Source organism: Lutjanus erythropterus, chromosome 17 (genome assembly GCF_056507025.1).
Source record: "Lutjanus erythropterus isolate fLutEry1 chromosome 17, fLutEry1.hap2, whole genome shotgun sequence".
NCBI classification, from domain to species: Eukaryota; Metazoa; Chordata; class Actinopteri; order Lutjaniformes; family Lutjanidae; genus Lutjanus; species Lutjanus erythropterus.
Window position 1 is genome coordinate 23233086 of NC_139333.1, and position 14588 is coordinate 23247673.

General features: G+C 42.0%; 1 protein-coding gene across 1 annotated transcript in view; it reads left to right on the forward strand.

The window, feature by feature from the left end:
* The window catches only part of LOC146312256 (glutamate receptor ionotropic, NMDA 2C-like), an 80654-nt gene that overhangs the window by 13615 nt on the left and 52451 nt on the right, over positions 1-14588 (forward strand). Inside the window, exons 2-3 of the mRNA XM_084740833.1 lie at positions 1505-1877; positions 3487-3585. Of these exons, the coding sequence (XP_084596959.1) occupies positions 1521-1877; positions 3487-3585 (456 nt within the window). The 5' untranslated portion in view covers positions 1505-1520. The remainder of the gene's footprint in view (positions 1-1504; positions 1878-3486; positions 3586-14588) is intronic.

The following is a 14588-nucleotide window of genomic DNA, read 5'->3' on the forward strand; positions in this document are numbered from 1 at the left end:
AGGAAAATGGAATGCATAAAATGGGACTCAGGGTGGCCAGAGACTATTTGTGCTTTCTCCAACATCCCAGATCAACAAGTTATACTTGATGGGTGGACCAGTTCTGAGCTCACAGGAAACAACATGCAAGACCGCACCAGGACGAGGGGAGGAGGACTTTTTACATTGATGATGCTTCATGCTGAACCACAGTCAAAGTTTCTTTAAGCTGCTGTTCACATTCAGGCTGATGCAAATTCAAAAAACGTACTACAGAACTTTAGCTTACATAATGTGCCTTTCCAATGTATCATTGTAAACACATATGGCATATAATTACAAAGAGGATTTGGACAAATTGTTCAGGGACTTGATTTTTGAAAAGAGGGCATGCAGTGGACTTGGTTTGGAGTGGAATACAGCCCAGCCCATTGTATAGTTTCAGAGGACTCCCCGCCTCCACCCATACTTTTGTCACTCGTTTGTGAAATTTTAAGTCAGGAGTTGAAGGAGAGCTCAACAGTGCTCTACTGAAAAAGTTTTAGCCAAATGATATGAAACCCACAACTCAGATCCATGATATGTTCCTGATATGTCACAGACCCGTACAGCGCCGCACAGTGGTTGAATGATGCCATTACATAAGTTACATTACACACACTACACAAGCTCTCCAGACTGAGGTTCAGTTTCAACCATATCATACCACTACCACCACTAATCAATAATAATAATGATAACAGATAGTCCTAATCATCAAGAAAAGAGAATGCTGGTATCGTCATAGTATCAATATCGGCAGAAATCCAAATCCAGATGTTGGAATCTGATCAGAACTGGAAAAAAGTGGGTTGGTACATCTCTGTCTAAAACTGAGGGGTTGTCTCATTTGTTTTGGCAACATGTGCGCATGTAATTAAATTGAAAGTCTCCAGTTTTACATTTGCACCCGCCATATGTTGGTTACTGAGAACATTAAGTACGAGTTCACAGATTTCAACAGCAATTAGTGTCATAGCTTTTTCACTTGTTGTGTACAGATGACTTCACACCACGCGGAGAGAGGCAGTCTGAAGTAATGCAACGTAAGGTAATCCCGGTGATGATTGGTCGAGGACCTGTGTGACAGTTTGGCATCCTGCTCTCGCTGTCTCAGCGGCTGTGTCTGTGTGTGTATGAGTGTGTGTGCTGAATCAGAGATGTGTAGAGATGGAGAGGTGATTACAGTCATGACACTGGGGGTTGGATTATGGAGGATTACATGCACGCACACTTGCACACACTGACACACACACTCATCACACAAGAGTCTAAATGCAGGGCTAATACTGTCATACAAAAGGGTCAGAGTGAGACAGACAGAGCAGGAGAGAGAAATAAGGGATGGATCTGAACTGACGGATTATGATGAATTATGTCAAAAATATCATAAAAGTAAAGCAGCTTGTGTGTTTGACTGTTGCTCTCTTTCCTTTCCTTCCCCCTTCTTCCTCCATCACCCTCTTTTTTCTCCCCTCCTTTCCAGGCAGTAAGCTGCCAACATGGCCATTCCCAGGGGACATCCTCCTCCCTCCCCTTGGCCTCCTCTCTTCCTCCTCCTCCTCTTTCTCCTGCTCCTCATCTCCTCGCCGCTCCCCCTGCACGCCCGGCCGCTCCTCCTCCACCCGTCCATCAACGTGGCGGTGGTGTTCAGCGGCTCCAGCTACCAGACTGAGGTCAGAGGTCGCCTCAGCGGGGAAAACTTCGTCGACCTGCCCGTGGTGGTCAGCCCGGTCACCGTGCTGGTCAACGACACCAACCCCCGAGACCTTCTGACACACCTCTGCGATACCATGGCAACAGAGAGACTGCACGGCGTGGTGTTTGAGGATGATGTGGGCTCTGGTGTCGGGGCTCAGGTAAAAATAATTTATGCATTTTTACGTTTTTTTTTCTGATAAAACATCTTCTCTAGAGTCACGGTGTTCAGTCACCCACATCCGTGTTTCCTAAAGCTGCACGAGGCAACACTTTAATGTAAAAAAAGCACCTGTCCTGTCGGCTTACTCACAAAGTGGGGCTGCAAAAAAGAAGAAGTAATTGAGATGCCAAGCATGTGCTGTCTTGGCTCAAATTGAATTATGGTGTTGGTATGGTTTCTGATCGTAAAGGGAGAAGAATTGACATCAACTCGTAAAAGCAGAAAATAGTGCCATAAACAGCATTTCTACCAGGAGGAGTGCTCACAGTACTTTACAGAAATGTGTCTTAATTTACTCCTCAAATTAAAATGCTTGAAACAAATGCACTTGACTGATTCTTTTGAGCGCACAAGAGTGCTTTTTTTTTGCACTAACAAGAGTAAATGTAATTTGTAACCCCTGGCTCCTATAGAGAGTTGTCAATCCAGAGGTCTGCCATGTTGGCTTGACAACAGACAACACATCTTAACTTGCAACTGTCTCTTATTCTTTGTTGCTTTCCACATTCACGAGAAGAGTTCCCCCCTCTTATGGTTTTCACAACATCACAAGAGGAAATGGTCTGAAAGCTCTGAGTTTACGAGTCGACAAGACTTTCCACGAGTTCGTGAGTAACATTTGATCGTACCGTTGTTGCACAAAATGGTCAGTTTTGGCCAACCAAATAAAATCTTGCAAGAACAATTAAATTATTCATCAATTGTCTTAATGCGTGTGTTGAAGAAGGATGTTTGAATTGTTTATATGTTTACGACAGACCAGCATTTTGATCCAAAAAGTTGTTCTAGTTGACTATCAGACTCAAGTCTTTTGATTCAATTAAATGTCCAAAATGTAAAGATCAATGGATCACCTATGTTGGCTTTCATAATACACACAGATCACATACCATGAAACCTTTTGTGGGTGGCTGCCGTTTTGTACCCTGGAAACGGACCCAGCACTGCTACGCCACACATTGCATTGCTATGATTGCTTATAGGTTGTAGGTCTATTCATTTGCATCCAGAGGCAATTTGGGCTTTGCATGTTCATAATGCTTCTTGGAATCTGAAAATAAACTGAGAGCTTTCAGACTAATTCATGTTTGTAAATTCCTCCGGTTATAACATATGCATGCAGAAACTGAAGCATAAGCCAAATGAAGCATGCACCGAATGCACATCAAACACCCAACACAGCAAAATAAAATCCAAAACTTCAGCACAATCAAATAAAACTCCAGCCCTATCACGTAACCAAACGTGCGTGAAGTGCTGCCATAAATTTAAATTAGATCAAATTAGATTTTTTTTGAAACAGTTGAAAGCTCCAGACAATTTGGAAGAAGTGAGATTATTTTGTCAACTTGCTGTTTACAAAAACACTTGTATAAATGTGATAAATACTAGATTCTAGAAGAGAAGAAATACCACACATACTAGATAATACTCCCATGAACATTTCTTAATATTCTTCAGACATAAGAAGAAGGAATTGTTCTTTTTTCAAGAATGAACTTGTCGCAATCAACCTTTTAAACTGGATCTGTCTGTTTCGTCTTCAGGTGGCACAAGTGGCACAGATCCTGGACTTCCTCTCCACTCAGACAGCTCTGCCGATTGTGGGCATCAGTGGTGGCTCTGCAGTTGTCATACCATACAAGGTAATGTCAGCGTAATCAACCCCTCTTCAGCACTGGCCCCTCGCCACCCTGGAATTTAAACCACATGGTTACAGTGGCCTGCCTTTTTGCTATGGCACACGGATGACGCACACAAAAATGCATTTTGAGTCCCAGAGCTGCCGGTATAACGTTTCTCACAAACAGTATAATGAGCAATTAAGAAAGCACGAAAAAAGGCCGTAGTAATAAGATGAAGAACAGCCTGTAATGTAAACCCTGTCAGCAGCAGCAGCAGCAGCCGCTGCTCTTCACAGCCTCCTGTCTTAGTCAGAACTCTTCCTCACCGGCGTCATTCAGCTTAAAACAACTTAAGTAGGTCAGAGCGGTGAAACCTACTTTGGCAAGCAACTCGCTGCATGCAAATATTTGGATATGAGCAATACAGATGGGTGAATTATCAGTGATGACTGCAGCCATCGACCCTCATCAGCTCCTCTAATCCCTGGCTGGGAAAAGTCTGAGTTGTGGGAAAGGAAACTTTGCAAGGGGAGACAAGTGGCTACGGGCGATCTGCGCCTCAATCAATCATCCCTGCGCGCTTGAAGAGCAGCAGATTTTTCCTGCTATGATTTAGCGTGTATCTCATTGATGAATGGAGATGGAGAGCAGTGAGCTGTGTGGTTAGATTGTAAAGAGGAGATTGATGACACCAGGCGGATTCTTAATCTATACTTTTTCTCCGTTTAGTTGCAAAATGGCTCCATCCCTTCTTCCTCTCACGCTCCACGCTGCTTTGTGCTCGTCTTCCCTTCCTTCCTTTAATTGCTTAACTGCCATCATCAACACCTTGTATTTATAGAGCCAACTCTCACACATAGAAACACACATGCAAATGAACACCCTCACATATTAGAGCACGTGCACGCCGCCAAATGGATGAATTCCTGCACACATCCACCACAAGAAGCCTCCTAACTGGGCTGAGGAGTGCAGCTATGTCTCTGCGAGTGGTGGATTTCACCCCCAGGCAACATTTTGTAAACTACAGCGTGTTGTATTTATCAGCTTCCCGTTAATCAAAAGGTATCTGCAGATGTCACGTCATAGATGGGTATTAAACAGGAGGAGTCGTAGCTGCAGGAGGGTGATTGATTTGCTGTATTTTGATGGCAGAGCGGGAGAAGGCAGAGTGAGTGAGTAAGAGACGGAGAGAAGAGAAAGATGCTTCGATGAAGCTTGGCTGACAGCTGCCTGAAGGCAGTGTTTTACTGTCTCACTGATAAGTCTCCCCTCCCTCCTTCACAAGTGAAATCCTCGTCACTTTTGTTTCCCCACGTCTTTCTTTTCCTTTGCTTGTTCATGTTTCTTTTTGTCTTTCTGTCCACTTCTCACCTTGTCTCATTTCCCCCTCCTTTCCATGTTTCAGTTCTAAACCTCTGTCTTCCCCTCCATCACCTCTCCTCCCTGACACATTTGAATCCTTTTTTTCCCCCTTCTGTTGTGCGTCGGCTGAATCCATTAAGGCTGCGGTTAGAAGTGAGAGGCCTACGCGCCTTCCTGCTCTCTTGGAGCTCCAGGACCCCATTAAACTGTTAATTAGACCCTTCAGGAGGCTGAGGCCCCCCACAGCGCTTATCACTCACCCCCAAAATCCAAACCATTCACTCTTCTTTTCCTTCTATTCTTCTCTATTTACTGCCTGCTCCTTGCATAACCTCTCTCTTTCCTCTACCCGTCACTGCTTCTCCTTAAATTGGCACAGAGGTGTTCATATTTACCCCAAATGTGCTTTTGATACTTGTCTCAGGCAGTTCTTCCACTGAGTGAAGCAGCAAACTTTTTCAGCTTGAAACCCAAAATAGTAATCTGGTGTCTCCCCAGCAGCCAGACTTACAAAAATGCATCATCAATCACCATAACGTCTACATTTATAAACCGATAAAGAACACCGCAAACCATGAATTTAAAATCTATTCATTATGAAAGTACATAAAATCAAAAATCAAATGTCTCAGCCTCATAATGGACTTGTAGTGTCCACTAAGATTGTAGAGGGCTTTTAATTTGAAACAGATGCAGGAAGATGAGTAGCGTGACGTAGTAACTTAAACGAGGGTAAAGATAAACTTTGAAATACCATTAAAAATACTCAAGAATGTCTACAAAATTACGTTTTTGTCTTGAATACTGTAGTAGCACAAAACATATATGATAAAAACACTTTTGACTTCATGGGAGCATTGACTTTTAGTGAGGTGGCGGTTACATTTTTTCCACCACCGTTGTATATTATTTCTTTGTTTTAAAGTTCTTGTCTCTTGTGCTGAATATCATTAAACTGTTGACCCATTTTGGGTCCCGTTTGGTTTGGCAAGTTTGGGAAACGCTGGCCTAAACTATCTCTAAAGTTTGTCAGTCAGATCAGAGCGAGTCACATCTGGTTCAGTCGTCAGTCGCTCAGTCGTTATTTATCCTCTCTGCTTGTCAAACGTGCAGATGTTATCCATCGTTCTGAGAGACCGTTTGTCTGACGAGCCCAAAGTGTTGAGTGACAGTTCTCTATATAGCGCAAAGAGTAAAGTGCTCTCCTCTGAGGTCTGCCTGTCGAAGGCCTCATTCAGTCCTCCTCCTCCTCCTCACACTCCCCCTCGGTCTCTTTCTGTCTCTTATACCCTCCTTTGTTGTCAGCGAGGGGAGAAAAAAAGCTTGTCAGAGGTGTCTTGCACAATGGGACAGGTGGATTGGATGGAGAAAGACATATGTGTGAGAGCATGATTCTCTTAGGGGATAAAAGAGCTCAATAGTGCTTGATTATCAATAGCCTGATGATGATGAATATCTTTGATGGTGGGTTTAAAAAGAAGCAGCACCCGCCCGGGCTGCCTATTTATGGTTCCTGTCTCAGTGATCTCTCTATGGCAAACAACAAGGAAGGAGGGAATGAGACAAAGATGAAAAGATTGAAGGGAGGAGAGGAAGTGTGTCTTTTGTCAGACGGCGCACACATCAAGCAAAGGCAAAGAAGAGGAAATGAGAGAGCGCGAAGAACGGCTGAGAAAAGGCATAAAGACTGTTCAATAGGGCCTGCGAGGGAGAGGGGAAAAAATATTGCAACGTGTCTCTCTGAGGAGTTGGAAATCAGAGGTTGAGTGTGTTTTGTCTTTGTGAGAGTGTGTGTGCATGTGTGTGTTCTTGGCTGGCTGGCTGGCTGTGAGTCACTGCAGTGTGCCGGGTGATCATTAGAGGGTGCTGCATCCAGATGTCGAGTCATGGGAGTAGTAGAGCAGGAGACACTGGGAGGAGCAGGAGAGGAGACGGAGGAGGGAGGAAACAAGTTCATAACAACAACAAAACTTATTTATTCCACTGTCAGATAAATGAGTGCTCCAATTATGATGATGGTGATTATAATAATAATTTGCATCTGTGTTTGTTCTGTGAAAAAGTCTGTGCATCTCTAAATCTGGTGGGGTTTTTTTTTTATCAGCCTGGGAACCAGACAAATCTGCAAGCTCACGTTTCGTTCTCTCTGGCAGATATATCTGGTTACTTTCCCATTCAGACAGACTTCTCAGGCCAATCAGAACAGCTTATTTATATGAGACAGAGGAGCATCACAGGTCCAGATCTGAAAAGCCACAGGTTTCAAGTGCAACACACCAGGCTCAAAAAACTGGCGTTAAGTCTAGGGGTTTTAATTATCCAATACTAGCCCTTACCTAAAATGTGTAGAGGAGGGAAAGCTGAACTTCCAGGACCAGAGAAACAGCCAGCAGATGGGTGCTAGCTGCAGGCTAGCAGTTAGCTGGTCCCTCAGTACAGGACTTGCCAGCACTGGTCCCTGCTCTTGTGAGCTCTTTCGCCAGTTCTGTTAAGGTTGGTCTGAGATGTATCTGGTTTTCATACAAAGGTCTGTCCTCAACAGAACATTGCAAAAGCTGGTGCCTCACTAACAGTCATTCAGCCACAGCGCTCCTACACCTGAGCCTTCTCACATAATTAACTACTCCAGCAGATGCATGCGCTCTAGAGGGTGACAGGGGAGAGGATTTCCACTCTCGTCCCGTCCCAGTCGCACAATAGTGCTCCTGTCCCCTCCCAGTCCCATGGCAGAGTAAAACAAAAGATCCTGTCTCGCCCAGTCCTGGAAGAATAATTCCTGTCCTATCCCATTTCCATAAATTCACATTCCACACATATTACGTGTTTTTATACATAGAAAACTGACCTATTGTTATTATGATGCCCGCTCCAGTTGATCTGACTTCCATCCCATGGGAGTCCTGTGTCCCGTGGGACAAAATGTCTGCCTCTAGTCAGTCAACATCTTCCACAACAAACTGGGAAAACCTTCCAGACTACTGCCACAAAGTTGGAACTCACTACTGTCTAAAATACTATTGTGTGCTGCAGGAGTAAAATTTCCCTCAATGATGGAGCTAAGTTCAGACTGCAGGCACAAGTATCTCGCATCCAACTGACTCATATCATTTGTGACTCATACCATTTTTTTTTCATGACAGTGTCAACACCACAAATCACATGGAATCTGATCTTTTTAGTTTTATATGACGTCTCAAATCATTTACAGGTTGGAGTTTTTTCACTATGACCTCAGTGTGAATGAATCTTAATTTGTGCGACTTTTACGTCACTCACTCGCCTGTCATGTCTTGCTGCCAGAGTCTTGTGGACAGGCGTTGACAGATGAAGTTAAAAGTAGCATTTGACTTTGGATGAAAACTGTTTCTGTGAAAGCATTCACGTCACAATCCCACCACTCCCAACACCCACACACACTTCTGTGGCAGCCAATTGGATGTCTTTTTCATCATCTTCATCCTCGATATTATCTGCCCATGAATCTACTTGCTGTCACTGCGCATGAGCTTAGACATTACACTGTAAACACTGACTTCTACTGTCACTTATGCACGCAAAGTCTTTATTGTTGTTATTTTGGACCGTGACCAGTTCACACTGGAATGTGATATTTGCCAACAAAAAATGGATCTGTGCAATAAATCTGAATTGAGCACTAAGGCTTGCAGTGTGGTCATAGGAGCCTAATCCAAAGAAAGGCTGTCTGTATCCTTAAGTGAAAGAGCTAAGAGTTCTACGCATTCAAAAGGTTGATTTCTCTCAAATGTCTGTTCACAAATGTGTTAAAATCTGTGGTCAGTGAGCTCTTCTCCTTTGCTGAGGTAATCCATCCACCAGACAGTTGTGGCATATAGAGATGCTGATTAAACAGCAGGATTATTGCACAAGTGGTTGGACTGGTCACAATAAAAGGCCACTATAAAATGTGCAGTTTTATCTTGGAAAAAAGACATTTATCATGCACTGAACTATGGTTATTTCACACAGAGCTACAGATACCAAATACTTTTCCCAGTAAAGCAAAGTCGTGACCCGTCCTACTCTGCCTCTGACTGGCTTACACTGATATTCTAACCCTAACCAATCACTCTCCATGCCTAAACCTGACCAAATCAACCAACAGAGGCAAGTACTAGCCAGTCAGAGGTAGAGTAAGACCAGTAATGACTTTGCCCTCCTGGGGGAAAAGGGTGTCTGTAGCCCTGTGTGGAATAGCAATAGTTCAGTGCCTGATTTAACTGTGTTTTTTCAAGATCAAACTGCACATTTGAGAGTGAACTTTTATTGAGACGGGTCAAAGGCAGCCCTGTACAATAATCATCTTGTCAAAGGAGAATTGCCGACTAATTAACTGAATTTGTGAACAAAATTTGAGAGAAATAAACCTTTTATGTGTATTGAAGAAATGTTGAATCTTTTACTTCAACCTGTGAAAACGAGAGCAAAAACAAAAGAGTTGCACTTATATTTTTGTTGATTGTACTTCTCTTATTGTCAACAAATCGCACAAAAAGACCAAAACCAACAGTGAACTGATCCCGGTAACAAATATTGTCTGTGAAGCCTGATAAATCTTATTCCTCTGTTCCACCAACATCCAAAAACTATGAAAAACACACCAGTGAGTCACATGGTTGCACAGGACGACATCTTACTTCATTACACTGAACAAGGGCACTTTATTTTGAATTAATCCCACACACACCAACCTGCTGCCAGAAATACTCGCTCAAGCAACAAATATGTATTTAATCTGTCGCTAAAAATAGCCCCCAACAAATGCACTATTTACTCCTGTTTGAGTGACAATTGCTAAAAGCTACAGTGCCCAGCTGTTTTAGAAAAATATTTTCCCTTTCTTTAAAAACAAAATAATATATTTGTGACTGGTTTTAAAGATTCACATGTATGAATACAGGCTCTGGAATTTGGAAAATGTTGATCATAGATATCTGATTCACATTTCATGTCAATTTGATCAGAGTAGTTTAATCAAAGCAGTGGACTGAGCCCTTGAATAACATTTTGGTGAATTACATAATTTATAAAAATGCAACCATACAGCAATCCACAGGTCGACATAATTATCTATAGTCACCAAGACCCATGCATGTCAACCCTCTGTATACTGTATTTTACCATAATCTCCCGCTGTCCTCTCGTTCAAATATTTTCCCGTAAAACTCCTGTATTTTCGCTGTTTAAAAATAATATGTAGAATATTAGCTGTAACATCTAGTGATGAGAAGTCACTCAATCAAACGGCACCCGCCAATACAAGAAGAAGCAAAAGACGTGCAAGGATGCAACGATAGATGATCGTGACAGGGATGGAGTACCTGCTGAAAGTTTACGCAAATGTCCCACCAAATGGGAGGAAGCTTATAAAACTAATACTTAATGAAGAGCAACGTCGGTCAAGGTCACGCCTTAAGTAAACTATGCTACATGGATTTTTGGAAAAAGCTATGTGACAAATCTGCCAAGCATATGCATGCTCAAGTCACTTAGTGTAGGAACAAGTTAAGTTTCGGGTTCACTGTGTACCCTGAGGGTATGTGGACAATGGTAGGGGTGGTGGGACGGCCCAGGGTTGGGCGCCAGCATAGTTACCAAACTTTGTGATGTCCCGGGAGACAATTCTCCCATATTTCTCCCAATGTAAAAATTTTCTCACTTTTTTTTTCGTTATTTCAATCTGTTCCTGTCACTGTACAGCGTGTTTAAGGTCTACAGCTCTGAAAGTTGACTGTTTCCAACTGTGTCTGCTCTGCTGTCTTGGTGTCAAATGTCTCTACTGCCTGAAAAATGGATCGTATATCTGGCAGGTGTATTGGACTCCGCTTGCATACATCCGCAATCTGACGATCGGACTCCTTTTGAGTGTGGGGAGAGGAGGAGAGTCGAGGAAGGGGGGCGTCAGCACTGTAACATACTTTTTTTAACAGCTGAGGGGGCATTTCAATTTGAAAAATCCAGAAAAGAACGTAGATGAGTCGCCTGTTAAAAGTCCTCCCTTTTCTGAGGTCAAGGTTGGCAAGTATGAGTGCCAGAAAAGTTTGCCTTGTTTTCAAATGACAGGTAATTCAAAACTGTCAAAAGTAAGCAGTGACAAACCATGTGACAACCCCCATGATCTCAAATTATATGTTGTATAAAAAGTTGGCACGGTAGCTGATGGAGTAAGAGACCTCACATACCTGTTAGTGCCAGTTGTGGGGATATAAACCTGCACTCTGCTGGAGGCAAACTGAACCGACTCTGTAAAGGCTCTGATTTGATATGAGATCATTCGGACTGGCACCATTTACTTTATGGTGCTGGGAAAATTCATGTACCCTCTGCACTTAATGATTCAGAAAACCCTTTCAAAACACACTGGACTTTCTCTGACATGAATTATCACCAAGCTTATAATATAGAGTTTTTGAAAAGGTGACATTTTTGAGATTAATGACTTTCACGTATAAAAGAACATAATTGCTTTTGTACTAGTTTTCTCTTTAGTACTTGGTAAATAATGAGGGTGTTGTAAAACATTTCATTACAGCTGCTGGGAATCATTTATTAGCTACAAATGACACCTCTTATCTATAATCGAGAACCTATTAAATCTCTCTGTTTTTGAGGAAATACATAGTGAATGTTTGATCACTCATGAGCCAGTTTTTGTTCATTACAAACATCAAATAATGAGTGATCGTCGTAGTAGTGGATGATAAAGTCTGGAGTAAACAAAACCGACAGCTTTATGTGTTTGCCAGTAAACAGGAACAAAAGTGCCTTTTAAATGTGCACATGATGGATTTTTGAAGCAAGGAAACTGTTGAGCTCGAGTATTCAAGCGTATAACATCATTTATTACAATTTGAAGCTGTCAGAGGAAGATTATATTTCAGGAGTTACAGTCCCAGTCTGCAGGCTGCAGTCTAAGGTCACACTCAGTTCGTGATATTCGACCAAAGTGATGCAATGAGCCAGACATCTCTCACTGGATCACTGTAAGTTTCTTTTTTGGGGGGTTGTTTCTGTGGCCAGACTGACCCGGTTCTCCGTTTGTCCTTCCGCCCACCTCACTTCTGACTCTCTCCTGGCCTCATGGTCCAGAAACCAGAAACTCCATAAAGAGGTCATGATCGGTGGGAATGAAAGCTCGTTAACGGGCAGGCCACCTCCGAGCTTCACGGCATGGCCCAATAATTTCAATAACATAGTCAATCAAACTGCCAATAATATGATGCTGAGCGTCAAAACTGAAGTAAATTGTTTGTGGGAGTGATTGATTATTTATCCAGAGGGCTGGACAGGAAAGAAAGTTTCCCTGCAAAAGGATTCTTCCTGAGGAGCTGAGGTTCTACCCAGAACCACTGGCTTTTGAAGAACCCTTTGTAGAAGAAAGGGTTCTTTAAGGGTTCTTTGTAAGACTAAGGGTCCCATAAAGAATGCTTTTCTTCTTAAGAAACCTTTTAGGAAGAAAGATTCCTCAAGAATGGTTGAAATGAAAGGGTTCATTTAAGGTTCTTTATACCAAAGGTGGAACCCCCTGGATGGGTTCTACATAAAACCCCTGGAAGATGAAGGGGTTGTTAGTAGAACATACCGATTGTGGAATATAAGAGGGTTCCTGCTAGAACCCCCTGGATGTGTTCTAGATCGAACCCTTAGAATATAAAAGGCTTCTTAGAGGGACCCCATGGGTGGGTTCTAGAGGAAGCCCTTGGAATATAAAAGGGTTTTTAGTAGAAGCTCCTGGGTAGTTTCTAGATAGAACCATTGGAACATAAAATTGTTCAGTGTAGAACCAATTGAGTGGGTTGTATATGAAATCCTTGGAATATGAAAGGGTTCTTAATAGAAGCCCCAGGGTGGATTTTAGATAGAACCCTTGCAAAAAAGGGTTCTTAGTAGAACCCCCAGGATGGGTTTAGATAGAACCCTTGTGATATAGAGGAGTTTTTGGTAGAACACCATGGGTGGGTACTTGATGAAACCCATAGAATATAAAACGGTTCTTTGTAGAAGACCCTGATGGGGTTTTTGTTGGCATCGTTAGCAGGTGGAAGTGTTCTAGATGGAACCCCCGGAGAGGGTTCTGGATGGGACGATTGCACCTTTATAAGGATTTTCTGTAGATGCTCACAGATGGTTCTAGGAATAACCTTTTATGTCAGTTTCTTTCTGAAAGGGTTCTGATAAAAGGTTCTTACCAGGAACTAAAACGGGTTCTCCATTGCCACACAAAGAGGAAAGTAGAGCTAGTTACTGTAAATAGTGAGATAATCACGTCAGAGAGAGAACAAGCTGGTACAGAATCGTTTTTCTTACATACTGGATATTTTGAGCATCAGACACTTACTCTCCTGCAGTCTGATGCATCATTTTACAACTTTTACGCAACAATTTATGGTTTGATTGATTGATTGATTTTATTTATTTAAATGTCATGCACCAAGTGGTGCCCAGCCCATATGGGCTTAGAAGACACTAAACAAAACAACAGCGTAGCCATATGGTAGTGATGTCTTAAGGAAAATGCAAAATCTAGGTGCCAGGTGACAATTCAAAATAATATAATGGAATATAAAGCAGTGAGGCTCTCAGGCAAGCAGTTCAGCAAAATACAATTCTCCTGATACTTCCACTTTGTCATTGTCATTGAGAGGGATGTGTAATCATCAGTTATAAATTTACACCTAGAGATAATCCTTTTTCAAATGCATCCTTCGTATTTCTTCATTTGTGAGTCAGTTTCTCCATAAGGACTTGAATAGTGCTTTTCCATCTTATTAAGTCTGAGGTTGTGGTCTTTTGCTTCAATGCTGTGATTGTCATGATTTCCACAAAACTAGTTTTTCTGAAGAAATAGTCACATTCTGGGCCGCAGCTATTGTTAAAGTAGTGGTTCCCAAACTTTTAGAAGCTTTTAGTACAGTATTTTTTTTTTTTACAGTATGACACATATTGTTATATTATTGTATTACATGGCACAGTAGCTACAGTTTTGACCAGAATGTAGGGCAAAAAACAAAACAAAAAAACAATTAAATTAAATAAAATGTGTGTATGTTTTTTTAAACACAAAAAATGTTAGGAAGTTTGTTTGGGTGCTAATACTCTGGCCCTGGTCCCAGTGAATATTGCTGATATTTGAGTCACATTGAATTTAAATGTATGTTTTTTTTTCTTTGGTGTAATGACCCTTTAAGTTCATTTTATGTTAGCTGCTGAGCTTGTGCATTGGTTGTGTTGTGTTTGGGTGACTCTATAACTAACCAATCACGTGCAACTCACTCAACTCAAAGGCTCGCTGTAACCAGAGTTCTGTCTGCAATCTTATTACTGCATACAGATTAAATCCCTCTATACGTCTACACTGAAAACTGTTTATAGCTCGCTGAAAACATCTGTTTCTTGATGCTTTTTTTACTTGCACGTGTGCTGTGTATTTGTGTCTGTCCATTTCAATATGTGCCCTGCTATCCTGGGAGAAAAGGAGAAAAAAGCTTGAGATGGACACTGGTGTAGCTTTAAATATTCTCACATCCAGCACTCCACCGATTTGAAGTCAATTTACTAGTCTCAGAGAGTCTTTCTCAGCCTGTAAAAACAGTTGTGTAACATCTCCTGTCTCTCTGAAGAAGCTTTCTAAAGTCTGAGAA